General features: G+C 40.0%; 1 protein-coding gene across 4 annotated transcripts in view; it reads left to right on the forward strand.

The window, feature by feature from the left end:
- Nucleotides 1-18310, forward strand: part of DPP6 (dipeptidyl peptidase like 6) — a 799862-nt gene that overhangs the window by 122417 nt on the left and 659135 nt on the right. Inside the window, exon 1 of one of the 4 annotated variants that reach the window (XM_032775621.2) lies at nt 9988-10370. The exons of 2 other annotated variants lie outside the window; for them this stretch is intronic. In XM_032775621.2, coding sequence (XP_032631512.1) covers nt 10173-10370 — 198 coding nt within the window. In that variant the 5' untranslated portion in view covers nt 9988-10172. Of the gene's footprint in view, nt 1-9987; nt 10371-18310 lie in introns of those variants that run through there. One more of the 4 variants, XM_032775625.2, reaches the window with a different exon arrangement.

Below are 18310 nucleotides of genomic sequence, written 5' to 3' on the forward strand. Positions count from 1 at the left end.
AACCTGGAGCAACTGCCATTTGGTTACCAGGGTACTAGGGATTTGTTTAGTCTGGGGCTAACATACCTGTTTCTCAGTACTTTACTGTAGCCATCTGGCCTTGCCCCATCACACTAGCAAGTTCGTTAAGCCTGATGTGCAGCTACCTGTGCTCATAAACGTCTGTTAAACCAGTAAGGACATGCCTAGATAATCTTCCATCAGTATTTTACTCTTCTCCCCATATCTTGAGTTCCATGAGAAATTAGTACATTTGCCTGGACACCCACTTATAAGCCAATTTATTTGCTGATACTTAATTACAATTGACCGAAAACATTAACAAACCCTTCAACTAGCATTAGAAGTCCTAAATTGTTTCAGGCCTCATGTGACCAGGAGTTGAATAAATGGGGCAATTTGTACTTAGAAAAGTATCTATAAATGGATTAATTAATTTATTTTTAACTTTTTTTATGGAGACGAATGGACAGGAAAAAATATACACCAGTGCTAACCTTCCTTCCCTTTCATATTAATAATAACGTCAGACTGCTCTTCAGTCCTACATCCACGGATTCAATTTACTTCCTTTCACGCCAACAAGAAAGCTGTCTATCAGCCAGAGATTGGGTGACAAGAAGTCCCAAGAAACACAGTGCTGTTTAAAGGAAACCATAGGGGAGAAGTCTTCAAACCAAACTATTTTATATCTTGTTGGTTCCTTTTTAAAGCTCTGGTATGTCTTTGGAATGTTGCCTGGCTAAATCGCTTGCATTTCATTAGAATTGTATTTTGTCTGCAAGTTCCTTTTGGGAGGTGGCAACTTCGGAATTTCTCTAAAGTCCATTTGTTCTGTGCTGCCAGTGTAATATTGATTACAGATTAAATATAAAGGAGTGGCACTGGACCATTCCAGAATGGGGAGTCAAAGAGGCCCAGACATATTTCAGGTGCTAGGATGGAGAGAGCGAGTGAGAGCCCTCTAAACCTGCATCACATGTACAGCTACATCACACCTCATGCTTCTAGTCAGCAATTTAGAATGTAAGAATGGGAAGAATAATGTCAGCAGTATTCCTGCAACAGGGATGGAAGTGGTCCGGGTTATACAATAAATAGGGACTTTTCAAACATGACAATGTGTAGCTTCACAGACAACTTCTGTAGATAACAGTCATCAAGGATAAGAGACAATTTTCCCATCTATTCTTTAAAGGCTTCAGAGATAAAACTCACATTCCTGTAACAGTCACCTCAGCCTATAGAGATTCTTTATGAAGCAACATCTGATCATTTTTTCCATTGATAATTTCCTTCAGTAATCACCTTCATCAGGCAGCCTAGCTGGCACCTCTACATGTACCCAACTTTACCATCAAATATTGGCAAAACTTTGCTGCACAGTGAACTAGTGAAGAATACACATGTTAGAGACCAGATTCCAGTATTTGCCCTGTTCTGCAAGAAAGACTGAGACATTTTTTGTACTCTGTGGACAGCTGCATCTCTCCATAACTGTTATAATAGAATAACAGAAATGTAGGACTGGAAGGGACCTCAGTAGGTCATCTAGCGCTGTCTCCTACTCTCAAGGCAGGAGTGTTTAATGTCTCTGCCTGTCTTAATGACATAGTTTTGCAGTTTCATCATAACTTCTTTCAGGTAAAGATTTTAAAGAGGGAAGTGCTTTTTTGAGTGAGAGGAACAAGCTCAAGCACAAATCAGTATTATTTATTAATTGTCTTTATTTGTATTGAGTAGGAGTACCAGGCATGGCCCCACTGTGTTAGGTACTGTACAAATACATACATCCAGTCTCCTTGAACTCCCTTTGCTAGTCAGGCTTCCCAGTTGTCTGCACTGGCAGTAAGTGAGTCCATCTTTGCCCCATATTCTCCTTTTCCTCAGTGTCATTTGTCTGCATTTCATTACCTCTGCACATTTGCAGAATTGTAGAAATGACCTGTCTGATCATCAAGTCAATCCCAGCTGGTAGGATTATTCCTTAAAGTACATTTCCTAATGCTTTGCTGAGGACATTTAAAAATAGATTGAAGAATGGGATTTCCATCCCTTCCCGTTGGAGACTATCCTGTTCTTGGGAGATCTCACTTTGGGAAGTATTTGCTGATATTCAGCCTACATCTTCTGTCTTTCTTATTTTTTCCCAGTTACTCCTAGTTGGTACCTCTTCTATCTAAAATATTTATCTCTCTCTGGTATTTCTAGGATATCTGTCACTATAAAGTGCAGCTTCCTGGGTAGCATCTTAAGGCAATTCATCTTCATCCTTGGTGTTTACAACATTGTCATTGCATGTGTTGCTATGGCACTGTCTTCATTCTGCCTCTCCTCAGCCATTCCTTAATCTATTCACCTTAATCACTGAAACTCAGGTCTCTTTGGACCCATCGAGTCTCATCACTTCAGACAACCATGTCTGTACAAGCAAAGCAGCATGATTGTGTCACCCCCAGCCTCAAACAACTCCATTAGCTTCCATTTCGGGGACTAGTTTATAATTTCCTTTGTTTTTAAAATCTTCTGTGGTGTGACTCCATTTAGTCTCACTAAGTTGTCTCTCTGTTTCCCCACTCTGTTCCTCTGCTGATCTGCCATTCGCCTCTTCTCTGTCCACCCACACACATTATGGCTACTGCACGTGAGCCTTCTCCTCTGCAGCATTTGCCATTTGACACAGCCACTCTGTTTCCTTCTGCCTCTTCGACTCTCCATCTCATTTAAAATCACCCCTGAAAACCAATATTTTTTCCCCTTGCCTGTACCTCTTAATTTTTCTCTGTCTAGTGTAGATCTAGGATTTTATAATGTTGGTTGGTGAAGAAAGTAGAATCAATATCCAAATTAGATGCTGCTTTCAGAAAATGTGCAATTCATTGTCTATTTCAGTGGTTCTCACGTTGGGATACGTGTACCCCTGGGGATATGCAGAGGTCTTCAATGGGGACATCAACTCATCTAGATATTTGCCTACTTTTATAACAAGCTACATAAAAAGCACTAACAAAGTCAGTACAAACTAAAATTCTCAGACTGACAATGGCCTGTGTATATTGCTCTTTATATTCTACAGCAACATAAAGTGCATATACACGTATTGGACATGCATTTTATGTCATTTACTGATGCATGCAAGCACGTTAATGACTTTGAAGTTGTCATGGTGTGTATGTGGTTGCTATGTAAAAATTGATAGTTTTTTTTTTTTTGTAAATGAGGAGCTGGAAGTGGCGGTAGTGGCAACAGTGAAAATCGTAAGAAATTGAAAATGACTGGGGAAAAAACCCATCATCAGTTCTGCTAGGAATATATTGCTTTTGGGTTCACATCTACAAATAGCAGTCCACCTCATGCTTTATGTTTCCTTTGAGGAGAAACTCTATCAAGTAACAGTATGAAGAGGTGCATTTGCAATGACATTTGAAGACAAAATACTCTGTGCATGCTGGTAAGCCAGTAGATTTTTTCAAAGAAAGCTTTCTGAGTTCCAGACTTGAGAGCTTAAAATGAAAAAAAAGGTTTCAGCTATTTCCACAAAAGCACTTGAAGCTTAATATGTAGGTCATATGGCCCACTTGACATCTAAGTTCAACTGATATTTCCCCAACATTCAACACAACTCAGCTCAACTCGACTGGTAAGAAACCCATTCATTTTCTCAGAGGTTAGCAGCAGTAACCTCTCTGCCAGTCAGCAGGAGAATCTTCTTGAGCTGTCCTCAGACCGTGGTCTGCAAATGAAGTTTAATGACTTCACACTAACCCAGTTCTGGTGTTTAGTACAAAAAGAGAACACTGACCTTGGGAACCAGGCGCTGGATGTTCCATTACCTTTTGGGTCAACATTTCTTTATGAAGTCTCATTTTCTGCCATGACTGCCATCAAGACAAAGAGCAGAAATAGACTCAGTGTGGAGAAAAACTTAATTGTGGCTGTCACTTCACTGCCTCCCAGAATGACAAGACTCAAGTGAAAAACAGGCTCAAAGATCACACTGAAATGTAAGTATAATCTTTAAATTCCAATCCATTTATTTTATAATTATATGGTGAAAATTAGAAAGTAAGCAATTTTTCAGTAATAGTGCACTGTGACACTCTTCGATGTCTGATTTTGTAAGCAAGTAGTTAAGTGAGGTGAAATTTGGGGGTATTCAAGACAAATCAGACCCCTGAAAGGGGTACAGTAGTGAGGAAAGGTTGAGAACCACTGGTCTAGCTCATGTGGCACATAAGCAACAAACTTTTAAGATCTTGGCTGTCCTGCGAAGAGGTCAGTTTTATTTTCTCTCCATTGTTAGTGTCTTGAGTCAGCTCTTCATGAGTGCTAACTAGGGTTAACCCATTCAGATGGCCTGTAGCCATTGCTGTATATCTGGAGTTTTTCAGAGGAGCAAAACTTGAAATAGGCCATTCCTTAGAAGCTGTTGCTACAGGAAGAGCAGCCGTTATTCTTAGGAATATATGACGACTGTAGAGCTGTTTGCTCTTTCCAGCACAGCTATTAGATAAAAACTGGACCAAGTATGCCCCTGAAGATTGTTAACCTGGTGCAGAGGACTCATTCCACACAGAAAAGAGAGATTTTGCTCTTCTATTTTTTAGATGGCATAAAATCGCAAATAAATAGATGGCATAACCCTGAGGCCATTACAATTTCATAAATTGAAAGTTTTATCTGAGCAAAATAAATTCTTATAGGAGTGGAAAAAATCTGTTTAGTGCTTGGCAAGTTGGTATTTAAATTTAAAAACAAATACCGCTAGAGATGTTATTTCTAGCTAAATGAAATCCTGTGTTAAGAACAGCTATGAATTTTGTGGTGTCTCATGACACTAGAAGACAACCCTCTACTGACCAAGTGAGCTATTGATGAGACTTTTGCAGAGCACCTAGCCTCATGCCATAAAACTAGTGCGATAGCCTAGGCTAAAGCTAATGTCCATCTAGGCTAGATTTTGATGAACTGTAGTGCTCCAAGAGAGAAAATATGATGACAAATATTTTCTTTTCTTCCAAGGAAGAAAGAAAACTTATTCACAGAATCCATTCACAATAAGCATAAATCTTATTAGACTAAGTAAACTATGTCTAAGGTGTGAGTGGTAGCCATGTTAGTCTGTATCAGCAAAAACAACGAGGATTTCTTGTGGCACCTTAGAGATGGAATATGAACGAGAAGCTGCTAGACAACTCTCTGACACCACATTCTACAGGCCATTACCCTCTGACCCCACTGAGAATTACCAAAAGAAACTATACCATCTGCTCAAGAAATTCCCTGAAGAAGCACAGGAACAAATCTACACTGTCACAGACTCATAGGTCGGAAGGGACCAATATGATCATCTAGTCTGACCTCCTGCACAAAGCAGGCCACAGAACCCTACCCATCCGCTTCTATAACAAACCCCTAACCTATGTCCGAGTTATTGAAGTCTTCAAATTGTGGTGGCTTATTACTGTTCAATTCATCAATTTGTTCCAAAAGCACCTCTATTGATGCTTTAATCTGGGATAGTTCCTGAGATTTGTCACCTACAAAGAATAGCTCAGTGTGGGAATCTCCCTCACATCCTCTGCAGTGAAAACCGATACAAAGAATTCATTTAGTTTCTCTGCAATGGTCTAGTCTTCCTTGAGCGCTCCTTTAGCATATCGATCATCCAGTGGCCTCACTGATTGTTTGGCCAGCTTCCTGCATCTGATGTACTTACATTTGTTTTTGCTGTTTTTAGTTTTTGTCTTTTTTCTAGTTGCTCTTCAAATTCTTTTTAAGCCTACTTATTTGTATTGTTATACTCAACTTGCCAGAGATTAGGCTCCTTTCTGTTTTCCTTACTAGGATTTGACTTCCAATTTTTAAAGGATGTCTTTTTGCCTGTAACCACCTCTTTTACTCGGTTGATTAGCCACAGTGGCATTTTTTGATCCTCTTACTGTTTTTTGTTTTTGGTTGTTTTTTTTAAATTTCGGGTATACATTTAGTGTCTGATGTTTTTAAATAGTTTCCATTCAGCTTGCATGCATTTCACTTTTGTGACTGTTAATGACCTTTCTTATTTTTGTGTAGTTCCCCTTTTTTGAAGTTAAATGCTACTGTGGTGGGTTAAATGCTACAGTGGTGGGTATTTTCCCTCATGCAAGGATGTTAAATTTAGTTACATTCTGATTGTTATTACTGACAGGTTCAGCTGTATTCACCTCTTAGATCAGATCATTTGCTTCACTTAGGACTAAATCAAGAATTGCATGTCCCCTTGTAGCTTTTAAAATGTCATTAAAAACATAATATATTTTCTCTGCCATAGCAATTCTGTTAAAATAATATATTTATATGACAGGAAATGTTACTAGTTAGGAATTTGTATTAGGTATACAATATTGTATCCTAGACTAGACAACCAGCAGGTGTTTGGGAGGAATCATATTTGTTTTTAAGGGTCTTATTCTTGTCTTCAGTTACATTCCCAGGATGCTGGGGAAAGAGGATTTTTTAAGAAGGAGATTAATTAAATACCTCCAATCTCAGTATCTGTATTTTTGTAAGCTTTTATGTTTGACTTCTAAATTTATTTCACAGTACAAATTTCTTTATTTACCAAAATAGCATCCCAAGCTGATTTGCTCTTTTTCTGCAACGAAACCACATTTGTGCAATGTCTGTACAGGAGTTAGTTATTGCCACTTGGATGTTACATTTTAAACACTGGTGCTTTTTCCTTTTTTGAGGGGGGATTTATCCTGCTCTCTATGCTGCAATGTTGCATATGTATTATGATGCAGTGTTTCATTACATAACCACATACACAGACCAACGCCATTCATTGTACAGATGGACAGAGTGAATGAGGCACAGAATTAAAAAAAGAAAAGGGGAACTTTCAGATTAGACATTAAATTGGGACTCGGGAGTGCTGGGCCTGTCCCTGGCTTTGCAACATGGACAAGATCTCATAATTCGTCTTGGTAGAGTTCAGTTTTTAGTTTTTTAATAATTGTGATGGATAATATTGATTATTTTTAAGCATTTTTATATTTTTTGTCTATATACATTTTCACAGTGGGAACACTTCTGGGGGGTGAGTCAGACAATAGAGGAGGTCAGGCAACAATTATTTAATGATAGATATTGAGATTCAAAAAGTTAAAGCTTTATAACCATTAAACACAAATGGTCAACATCACATGTCAAAATACACCAAATAAATATCCATAAATTAAACTCTAATAAGTTTGCAAGCTTCATTTTTTCTTACTTTGCCTATCTGTAAATGTCAATTAGTATTTATGGAAATATTTTTTGTTTTTGTGTGTACAGTGAAATCAATGTTTACTGACATTTAGTGATAAAAATCTAACCCTTCCAAGCCTAATCATAATGTATATACACAAGGGAGCTTAAGTTAGTTTGCACGATCAATTTAGATCACAACCCTGAGACTTCTTGTGAACAGACAGCCTTCCCTGCCCTCAAGAACCCCATTGAAGATAGTGGGGTTCCACATGGGGACAGAAATTCACCTGCACACAAGAAGGTGCAGGATCAGGGCCTTAATTCTATTTCCTAACTTTTGAGTATTTGACTTTGCAATCTGAATGCTCTTTTAATGTAGTGTTTTGTATGTAGATATATAATTATATATATGCTGTATGTGTGGTTATAGTCCAAATTTGAATACATGAAATCTCAATTGTCAAGAATTTTAAAAATACTTGAAAGCTATTGAAATTATATGGGCTGCTCAGGATCTTAATCTTTCCCTTTTAAACTATGTTAGACCAGATATGTTTTCTTTTTTCTGTCATCAGTTATTTTTCTCACTTTTATACAGGCATTCATGGTTTCTGTGCTATTTTTGCCTTTTTATAGATGCCTTTGATGCTTCCTTTATGCTCATCTTGTTTTTTTTAAAAAACCCAAAACTATTTTTCCTTTTAGTTTGGTTCTTGTTGTTACCCTTTTTCGTTGCTGATTGTTGCTAATAGTTCCAATTAGTCATGAGATCCCAGGAGAGTTCACTGACTTGTTCATGCAGTTTTCCAGTGATCATAATGAGATTTAAATGAGGGAACTGACAAGGACTCTGGACTAATGTTCAGTTCACTGGTGACAGAACCATGAATCAATCAGATAGACTGCTGACCTATGGAAAGTTGCATTGGTTACATTTAGGTAACTGGTAGAATGCATACCAAGACCTTTACTTCTAAGAGTCATGAGTTCACCTTCTAGTGTTAATTAAATGTCAGGATCTAAGTTCTGAAGATCAAAATGATTATTTCTTTCTTTCAAGTGCAGTCAGGAAGGAAGCACTGCATGTGTTCTCCCCCCCCCCCCCATGAGATAAGGGTTCCTTTTCATCTAAATGTTATGACTTTCCATCCCTGACTTTGAAGACAAAAATAGTGCATGAAATTTGTTTGGGTATAAAGTGATTTATGATCAGACTGGTGTTTTAACAGAAGAAAAGCAGGTTAATTGCACAACTTTTAAATTTTTCCTTCAAACTATAGGGTTTAAGTTGTTAACCTCATCATCCATCTATCTCTTTTATTTTTGTAATCACACTAAAACTTTCAGTAAGATCCAAAGGTTTAAAAAAACGAATTATTTCTCCAGGGGCTTCATTTCCTGAACTATAACTGAGGGAAAGGATTTTCTAAACAGCTTGAGTGATCTGTGTGTAGGAATAGACAGTTATAGCATATGTTGGGTGTTGCTTGTCTAAAAGGGAGTAATTCTTAGAGTGGTTGGTCATTTGGATATCAAAGGGAAGAAGACGACTTCTGCTAGAGGAAGGGGAAGGAGTTTGCTACTGTGGCTCCTTTTCTCTCTCCTTGGCCTCCGACTTTAAAACCTAAGCATCTGTTGCTATGGAAACCCAGGAGCCTGATGCTCAGAGAAGAGGAATTGTAACCCTCTGCCAAAGTAATCACGTTGGACACCAATTGCAGAAACCCCCGTGCCCACTTTAATCGTGTGCACATTTTCCACTCCATTAGCTGTAAAAGTGCATTAATTAGTGGCCCCGTTTAGCCTTGAAATTAACACCGCACAAAGCCCAGGTCGTATTGTTTTGCCCTGTAACTGAACAGTGGTGAGGGTGGGGAGAGAGAGACCCTCACCGTCTTCTTCACTCCCCACCCTAAGCAGTTCCAATTTGTTTATCGCAGGCTCCTCTGGCGATGAGCACAGTTCGGGTGGATTTCCACAGAGGGGCGCTGAAGCACGTTTTAATGCAGCAAAATGAATTAATACAAAAATAGCATGAGGCACAATATACTGGATTAAGTAAAATAAATCGTGAAGAGCGTAGGGGTGGGGACTGGAAAGCCCCCCACCCTCCGCTCGTTTCAGAGGGATCGCTGCTAATTGCCTGGAGCCAGAAATCAAAGCTCACTGAAACTGGGGAAGCAGCTTGCTCGCAGCCAGTGGCATCAGGCGACGCTTTCGTCCTCTCTCCCCGTCTGATTTTTCCCCCCTCCCTGGGAGTTTGCTGTGAGCCGAGCTGGGTTTTCACGCATAGAAACCTCGTCAGTCTCCCTGCTCCCAGCCGCAGGGTCCTGTCTCCCCGGCTGCGATCAGGTGTCTGTTGCGCCTTTTCAAGTTCTTTCCCGAAAAGCCACAGGGAGATGGCTGGAGAGCAGCCCGCCCTTCCTCCCCAGAAGTGCAACGTGCTTTGAATGAGGCTTCTCAGTTTGCAGCCTGCTCCGCTCGCGCGCTCTGTGGCACTCCTGGAATGCGACCTCGGAGACGCCTGCCCATCCCGGGGAGGCACTGACAGCTGGCGATCTACCCAGCCCCCCCGGCTGCCCATGCACACACCCCCGGACCCCATTTAATACCGATCCTCCCCGGCGCCATTAGCTGGGGTTCGGCATATCTGGGTGGCTTGCAGCCTTGTCTGGTGCAACATTCCCGGGGCCTGTTCTTGGTTTTTTGTTTTTTAATCCCCCCGTTTCCCCCCCCCCCCGCCCAATGCTGTGGAAGCAAGGGAGAGGAATAAATATGCTGTCTCCCTCCTCGCTCTGCCCTCCACGCCAGCTCCACTGATGTGCTACGGAGAAGAGCAGAGCTCACCTGTGTGTAGCATGCTGTAAACCCCCCCCCCCCCAACACACACACACACAAGCGTCTCTCCCACTCCCACTCCTCGGATTGACTTGATGGCTTCACTATACCAGCGATTCGGTGGGAAGATCAACACCTCCCGATCTTTCCCCGCGCCACCCGAGGCGAGTCACCTTCTGGGGGCTCAGTGCACCGAGGAGACCAGCGCTGCCGGCCAGACCGCCCGCCCGTTCCAGCAGGAGAGCCGAGCCCGCTTCCCGTACCAGCCCCGGAGTGACGCCGAGGAGGAAGATGTAAGCCCCAGCCTTGTTTGGGTTTTGCTCTGTTTGTCCCAGTGTCTCTCTCGTGTGTGTCCGGAGGTCGCTTGGCTGCCTTCTCTCTGCCTGATCTGCGCCCCGCTTCCTGCAAAAGGCCAGCGATGGTGCTTTATTAATAGCCATGTAAACAAGCCCCCAAACCACCTCGGCTCCCGCTCTGCTGGGGTCTCTGGGAATGAGTGGAGTGGGGTGGGGAGGGTCGGGATGCTGTGCAACGTGGATGGGTTGGGTGCGTTTGAAAACCGCCCGTGTATGCTGCACCCAGCCCCCTCCGAGTAAGGCTGGAAGTTTTTGCCTGGGGCAGAAGGCTCCGCTTTGGTCCCTCTTGTCCTTCCTGCCCAGCTCCGGACCCCTGCCAGGGACAACTTCACACCCAACGCGGCCATTTTTGTTTTGGTTTTGCTCGAAACTCCTGATTAATGACACAACACGATCAGACGCGAGCCCCCGGAGCGTGCCGGATGCAAACTTCGCTCCCTGCACTTTCCCTCCTGCCGCGGCTGCGGGGAGTAGCGGTTTCAAAGGGGCATATTTGCATATTGCCTTAGTAACATGACTCATCCAGGCCACTGGCTTGCTGATGAGACTCCTGGATGGAAAGAGTTAAATCACCTTGGATCGATTGTCCCTAGTTATTTCTTGGTGGAAGATTTAGAAAAGGGAGGGCACCGGAAGAAGGTCCAGACAATAAATCAAACAGATCGTTCCCCATCACTAATTCAGCGGTGCGTGCTGTTATATTTGTAAGGGGGTGTGTGTATGTGTGAGAGAGAGAGTAAACGGCAAGGGGAAAAGTAACTGCAATTTTGGAATAATATTTCTATTAAAATACGTATTTTCCCCAAAGGTAGGTTTGGATCTGTGATCAGTTTTAATGATAGAACTCACTGGTAATAACCATTGTAAGTGTCAACTTAGAACGCAGTTTTATGTCTGAATCCCTGAAATCCCTATTGAGAGGGGTACTGTAGCGAAGGGAGTTGTGGGGTTTTGGTTTTGCCCTGTTTTTTTCTTCCATGAAGACTTTTTGTGGCAGGTGAAGCAGACTAAGTTTTTCTAGCAGAGGAAAAAGTTAGTCTCAAATTCTCCGGCAGAATTTCCATTCTGTTTATTCCAAGGGCCAGTAGGTAGCTGGAGATGAATTTACTTTTCTCGGTGACTGGTGTAATCCTTACTAACATCCTAAACACGACACACAATTCCCGAGGGTGGCGGGACGCACAAATTAAAAACACCCGAGACTTTTTTAAGTGTTTGTTTAAAAACTTTTCATTCTGAAACCGTATCTGCCTGAGGGCTCTCTCTCTGATGTGATCCTATGGCGGAAATATGCCGAAACTTCAGCTCACTGGCCTCTAGGTGTCGTTAGGAGAAAGCGAAATTGCTGCTTTCTGTTATTGGTCTCCGGAATATTTTTATCCTCTGGATTTTTTTTTTAATTTAGCTTGGAGCGTTTCTTTGTGGGTTTTCAATAGGACAGATGTCTGGAACGGTTTGTCTGATCATCAAAAGCGTCGAGCCAAGAAACAAAGGGAATTTAACATGTGCAGATGATTTCTGCTGACACTGCTCTAAAAAAACCCCAGACATACCCTCGTTTACAAAGTTAGTCTTATCCGTAGAGTGATCTGGATAGCAAAAGTCTGCATTGCAAAGGCCCTCCCCCTTTAAATGGGGGCAAATCTAGATTATGTATGTGTACAACCAGTTCAGATTAATTCCAAAACCAGGTTGCTAGACTGCAAGGGGATTTGTTTTGTGTTATGTTTTTAGAAAAAGAGCTGTGCCGTTAACTGCGAGAGTTAAGTGTACCATGTCATGCAGGTAGAGCTTTGGAACTGCAATGCAAAGGGAATTGATTCATAAGCTTCACATACATTTCCCCAGAGAATCATTTTCCTAGTTAAGGTTAAGAGGTAACCAGAAAGGAAGTAGTGCAATTTGTCTTTAGAGTGACTATTGTAGAAATATGCAATGAACATTTCTATCTCAGGTTCGGCTAGGAATTCCTTATAGTCATGTCGTTGAGATAACAACCCTCGGTTTGTTTAGATCTGTACAGTAAATCGTCATTTGTTTTTGGAAACTAGTTGTGCTAAGGGAAGGAATAGTGAGACACTTTTAAGGTGGTAAACTTTAATTTTTTAAAATATATTTTTTTCCAACAAGCAGAGGCACAAATTATGCTTTACGCCCTCTCCTCCGTGCGCGCGCGCGCACACACTTCCCCATTAGCTCTAGGGAGCTGTGACTTTGAGAGCTGTCCCAGGTGCTGAAGTGATTCAGCTCTGCCAGGGAATGAGAACTCTCGCTTTGCACCAAGCAATTCAAACGGAAGCTGGTGGTTTACTGCTCTGTTGTGCCTTGTTGTCAGTCTGTGAAGTCTGCTCAGATATACACCAGGCAGATTTCTGACCTTGGCCATTGAACACTCGTTGTAAACAGAACGTTTTTTTTTTCCTTTTGCAACAACTGGCTGCTGAATATCTGAATGACAGCGACAATAAGGCTTTAGCAGGACAAATTAATGTAGCTTTTGGCATAAAATCCCTAAGGGGAAAACAAAATGTGAGGCAGGTAAAGGACAAAACTGGGTGCATGAAGTGCAAAGGTTGTGTGATTTGGTGATATATATTTGCACAATCCACTTAACACTGAAGAGAGGGAATACTGACTGCTGGCAGTTCCATTGAATTGTAGTAGCATATGATATTGCTGTTTGTAATTTGGGGGAGCCTGTCTGTGATTGCATGCTAAACCCCTTTTGAGAGAATTAAATCTCTGATGTAAATTTCACACTGAGGCTAAAATTGAACATTCAAGATATTTTTCCTAGTAGTAGAGGATTTTTTCTTTTCCAAATTTCAGATTAATCAGTTCAACAGTTTCTAAGTCAGAGGTAGGAAATAAAAAACAAACAAACCTTGTGTGTGTTTTTGTGGAGGGGAGGGGGGTAATCAACTAAAAATATAGCTAAGATTTCTTTTTAAAAACCACTAAATTGTTTTATAATGTGCCTAATAATCAGGCAGATTGAAAGGTTTTTGAAAAGGCTAATCATGATCATAAGGGCCTTATACCTTAAAGATATTTATTCTGCACTCTATATCATGGATTGGTTTTTATGGGTCAATTATTATTAAGTATTTCTTAAGTATCAGTACATTCCCCAGTGCTATACAAGACCGAGATGAAGACAGGGGTTTGGCCTTTCCAATCCATCCTGTTGTTTATATGCAATATTTCCCTTTTCCTATGTATTCCTTTCAATACTAGAGGAAACTTGCATGTAATTTAAAATAAGAAACAAAAACCTGTACTGAAGCAATGCAAAGAGTCTGATTTGTACCCACACAATTAAAAATGAGGAAACATCAGAGTTAAAATTGAAACTCCTCATCCCACCATGAAGTAGCAGATGAGAGTGAAATGAGGTTCATCATGGAATGTGAACTTTTATAAATGAGATAACACAGTTGTCTGGATACAATTGGTATTTTGGGATCTAAACTTCACAGTATTGAATTCTGGTAGCTGGTTCTGCACACCAAAAAGAAACAAACATGTTCAGTGATTTGAGGCATCCTGAGAACTTGTGTAAAATATTGATAAGTTTATGACATTTGTTCTTGATTTTGTTATACTTCTGTATCACCCTAAACTAGGTCCCTGATTCAATTCTCTTTGCACAAGTCAATCTCCCATTGGTTTCAGTGGAAGTACTGAATTGGCCAGTTATTAAAATGGTAAAAATGAGTGGTCATGTAAACATAACCCAGATGACATAATAGTTTTGCTATAGATGTGCCTTTTCAAATTAATTTATTGGGATATGGTACAGTACCTGTGAAGAATGTAACTAAAGTCCAGAGTGTTGTAATAGCAGAATATTAATGTATGTTCTGGCAATATAATCACCTTTTTTTCCTCCGAGATTCTTGCTTTCCATATTGTCATGTAAACAGGAGATCTTTCTAGATGTTGTCTTTAGACTTTTCCCCCTACATAAAATAGAGCTTTTTCATTTTCCCTAAGCTTTCTTTTCTTTGGAGTCATAGTGATTAATGAGTTTAATTTTTGCAGGCAACTGCCAGGAGGTGCTGAGTAAGATGTACATGCTGATTGTGTATAACCCTGTTCCTTTTAATTACTGAGATGATAACAATGCATTAATCAAGTGCATAAGAAATTGAGCACTTCTCTGTAATACAGAATATTGATCTATTTCATAAGGCATTGACTATTAAAATGATAACCACAGTAATCCTTTTAAAATTAAATTCCTGATGATGAATTATGTGTTAAAGCTTTCTACTGAAGTGTCATATAGATTCTCTGTATAAAGAGCCAAATGCTGCATTCCTTTTTCATTTATTCTTCAGGTAAAACTTCTATTGACTGAATGGGATTTTTTGCCTGAGTAAAGGATTGGATCAAAATAAAGTAGCTCTCATTTTTACTTTGAAATATGGAATACTTTTCATTCAATTGTATTTTGAATATTTACCTAGTTGTATAAATTGATGCTAATTTTTAAAAGAAGAAATTTAGCTATATTGTAGTTTTATAATTTTCAATATTGATAATTCAGACTGAGACTATTTTACAAAGTGATCATTTCAGTTGTAAATAGTAATTCTAGAAGATAAAAAGATCTGAGATTGCTGCTTTGAGAAGTAAATCAAAGGTTACTTTTTTTTATTGTTCAGCTTGTTTATATTATAAATATTACAGCCCCTGGAAATATTTAACGCTTCATATGTAAGATTTGCTAACACATGCAATAAAAGTATTATTTTTCAATCCATTATTTTACTGTTGGAAAAGCTATTGCTTCCCAGAAGAGAATGTCAAGGTCAGTTTTGTATAAAGGGTTATGCAAGAGCTGCAGAACAGCTTAAATGTCGGAAATGGCTCAGTCCTTTCCCAAACAGATGAATGTTTTCTATTTTATATATTCTGGAGTGGTCATAAATCCAGTATATAGTGAAGTAGTCTATATGGCTACCAAAAATCTCTATATAGCTCAGATCAACAGTTTTCTTTCTGCAGTATTTGATGTCTTCTAATAGTCTCGCCTGCAGCCTATTCATGGTAGGCTCTAGGATGTTAGGCGGAGTTATCCTGCTGCCTGTATGGGACTGAGGCCACTAACTTCAGTGGAAGCAGGATTAGGTCCCTATTGATTCGTTCTGCCCTTCTCTTGAAATTAATAAAAATGCAGTTTGGTTGTATGAAGAGTAATAATTATACATTCATAAAGTTAATCTTCTCTCTGATTTGTCTGAATGTGAGTTAATTATATATTTCATTATGTAACTTAATATTGGATAATTTAAAATGACAGCAATAGGGGTTTTTCATGCATTGCTTTACAATTGCTATATTTGGAATTCAATGGCTTCATGATTTTTGTTACTGGTTTAAAATTAACCTTCCTGTTTTGCAAACCGTACTAACAGTATATTTGGAATTCAATGGCTTCATGATTTTTGTTGCTGGTTTAAAATTAACCTTCCTGTTTTGCAAACCATACTAACAGTGATCAGGCCTTTGATGTATTATGCATCTGTTAAAAATCTGCTAGGTAGAATAGATTTTTAACACACAATAATAGCTATCGCCATTCTAGTGGTAGTGAAATGCACAGTAACTTGAACCTCACTGAGTTAGAGTACTCAGCTTAGGTCCTTCCTCCTGAGCTTGCAAGGGCTGGGAGGAATGGGAAGAAAAGGTACAGAGTCCCGGGAGGGAATACTTTGCTTTTAAAGGAACTTTCCAGTAGACTGAAAGAAGGACACTGGTGGGCCCCAGATGAAGCTGTATACAGCTTTTCTTTCTCACGAACTCACTGAAATGCAAGAAATGGGAGAGAGAAGAGTGGATTCTCAGAGCTTCAAGAAAGGCTTGGAAAACTCCCTGGAGCACTAAAGAAATACTGTCTGCAGGAGTAGAATCATTTGTACTTTAAGGGCTCGATTCTACAGTCTGCATTCTAGTAAAGATCCCCTTCAAGCCCAGTGATTTCAAGTTGCTTTTACAGGGAGTTTTTATCTAAGTAAGGCCTGCAGGATGTGACGGGCAGAGTGCAGTTCGACATATGGATTTTCACATTGTGACCAAGGGGTGGCAGCATCTCTTATTTAGTATTTTGCCATAGGTTACTTAACATAGCAATTTTTTTTGTATTAAGTCATGAACTGTGCTCTTATAGCCACTCTTGTGTTTAAGGGTTACCTATGTGTTTCCGTTTATTAAGGATTAGTTTCCCAGGTTTGAAGAAGAGCTCTGTGTAGGCTGAAAAGCTTGTCTCTGTCACCAACAGAATTTGGTCCAATAAAACATATTACTTCACTCACTGTGTCTGTTTATTAAGGATCATTTTTATTGCTTATGATTTTCTGATGGTTTTGTAATTTTACCTAAAATTTGGCATGCTCTCTCTGTCAGGGACTAATGGTATTTTCAAAGTTTTGTCAAAAATGGTTGAGCCATTTTAAAGCACAGGAGGAATGGGGGAGAAATTCATGCTGTTTGCTAAGAAAAATTGTTTGCTACTTTTTAATAAACATCTCTCACACTTCAGAGGAAACTTTTTGTTTGATAGGGTTATAGGATAAATTTTCAAAAATGTGTAAGGGATTTAAGAACCTAAATCCTGTTTTTAAAGTGACTTAGATACTAGGACTTAGGCTCCCAAGTCATGTAGGCATTTTTGAATGTTAGCCATAATCCTTAGGTTGTAGATATATCAGTTATTGGTATAGTGAAAATTGGACTTCATTTGGCTAAGTTATATGGGTTAAAAATGCATTTTGTCTATGTGCATTAGATTATGTTAATAAATCTGACATTCTCCTACTGGTCTATTGGCAGTATCCATGTATGTATAAAATAAGTAGAAAAGTCCACAGAATAGTCAGTTTCTCAGGCTCTCACTGGAAGGGCACGTGTATGCGCCATGAAATAGACTGGAGTGTAAGTGTTAATAGGTACAGAATCGTATAGTACGTTCTGTGAAGGTATTCTGGGGATTGAATGGATTACACTTGTTCTGTGCTTTGTTGTGCGGTGGCAATGTCTGTGCGCTCCTCTACTTTCATGCCCATTAAGTGGCTGAGCACATTCTGTCCTCCGGCCCTCAATGTTAAATTTTGTCCATTAGCTTGGAAGCACTTTGAGGCAAGAACTTTTTATTATTTATTTATGTATTTATTTGTATAACAGTAGCACCTACATTTGAGATTGGGGCACTATTGTACTGGGCCCCAAAGAGCTTACAAACTAACTAGAAAAGGCTGACAAATAGTGAAACTGAGGCACAAAAAGATTAAATGATTTGCCCATGGTGACATAGGAAGTCTCTGGCAGAGCTAGGCACTGAACCCATATCTCCTGAGATCCCAGTCCAGTGCTGTTCACTATTTCTTAGCTCTTACTTTGTCTTTTGAGGCTTAGATTTTTCAGAATTCTGCAGAATAGAGGAATTCCCCCCCCCCCCAAATCAAAACAAAACAACCAAACATACAGAGAAACCCAGTATCACTAGCTTTGGAATATTCTTTTGTTCCTAGAGCGATTTTATTTGTGGAAGGTTTTGCTGTGAATGTTGCAGCAGAATGCTTAAACATTCTCTCATGTAACTTGTCCTGTTAGTAGCCTTAGAGCAGTTGCTTTTTGTCTTTGCTCTGGCTAAGCAGGCAAAATAAGAACGACCATACTGGGTCAGGCTAAAGGTCCATCTAGCTCAGTATCCTGTCTTCCGACAGTGGCCAATGCCAGGTGCCCCAGAGGGAATGAACAGAACAGGTAATCATCAAGTGATCCATCCCCTGTCGCCCATTCCCAGCTTCTGGCAAACAGAGGCTAGGGACACGATTCCTTACCCATCCTGGCTAGTAGCCATTTATGGACTT

Source organism: Chelonoidis abingdonii, chromosome 2 (assembly GCF_003597395.2).
Source record: "Chelonoidis abingdonii isolate Lonesome George chromosome 2, CheloAbing_2.0, whole genome shotgun sequence".
NCBI lineage: Eukaryota > Metazoa > Chordata > Testudines > Testudinidae > Chelonoidis > Chelonoidis abingdonii.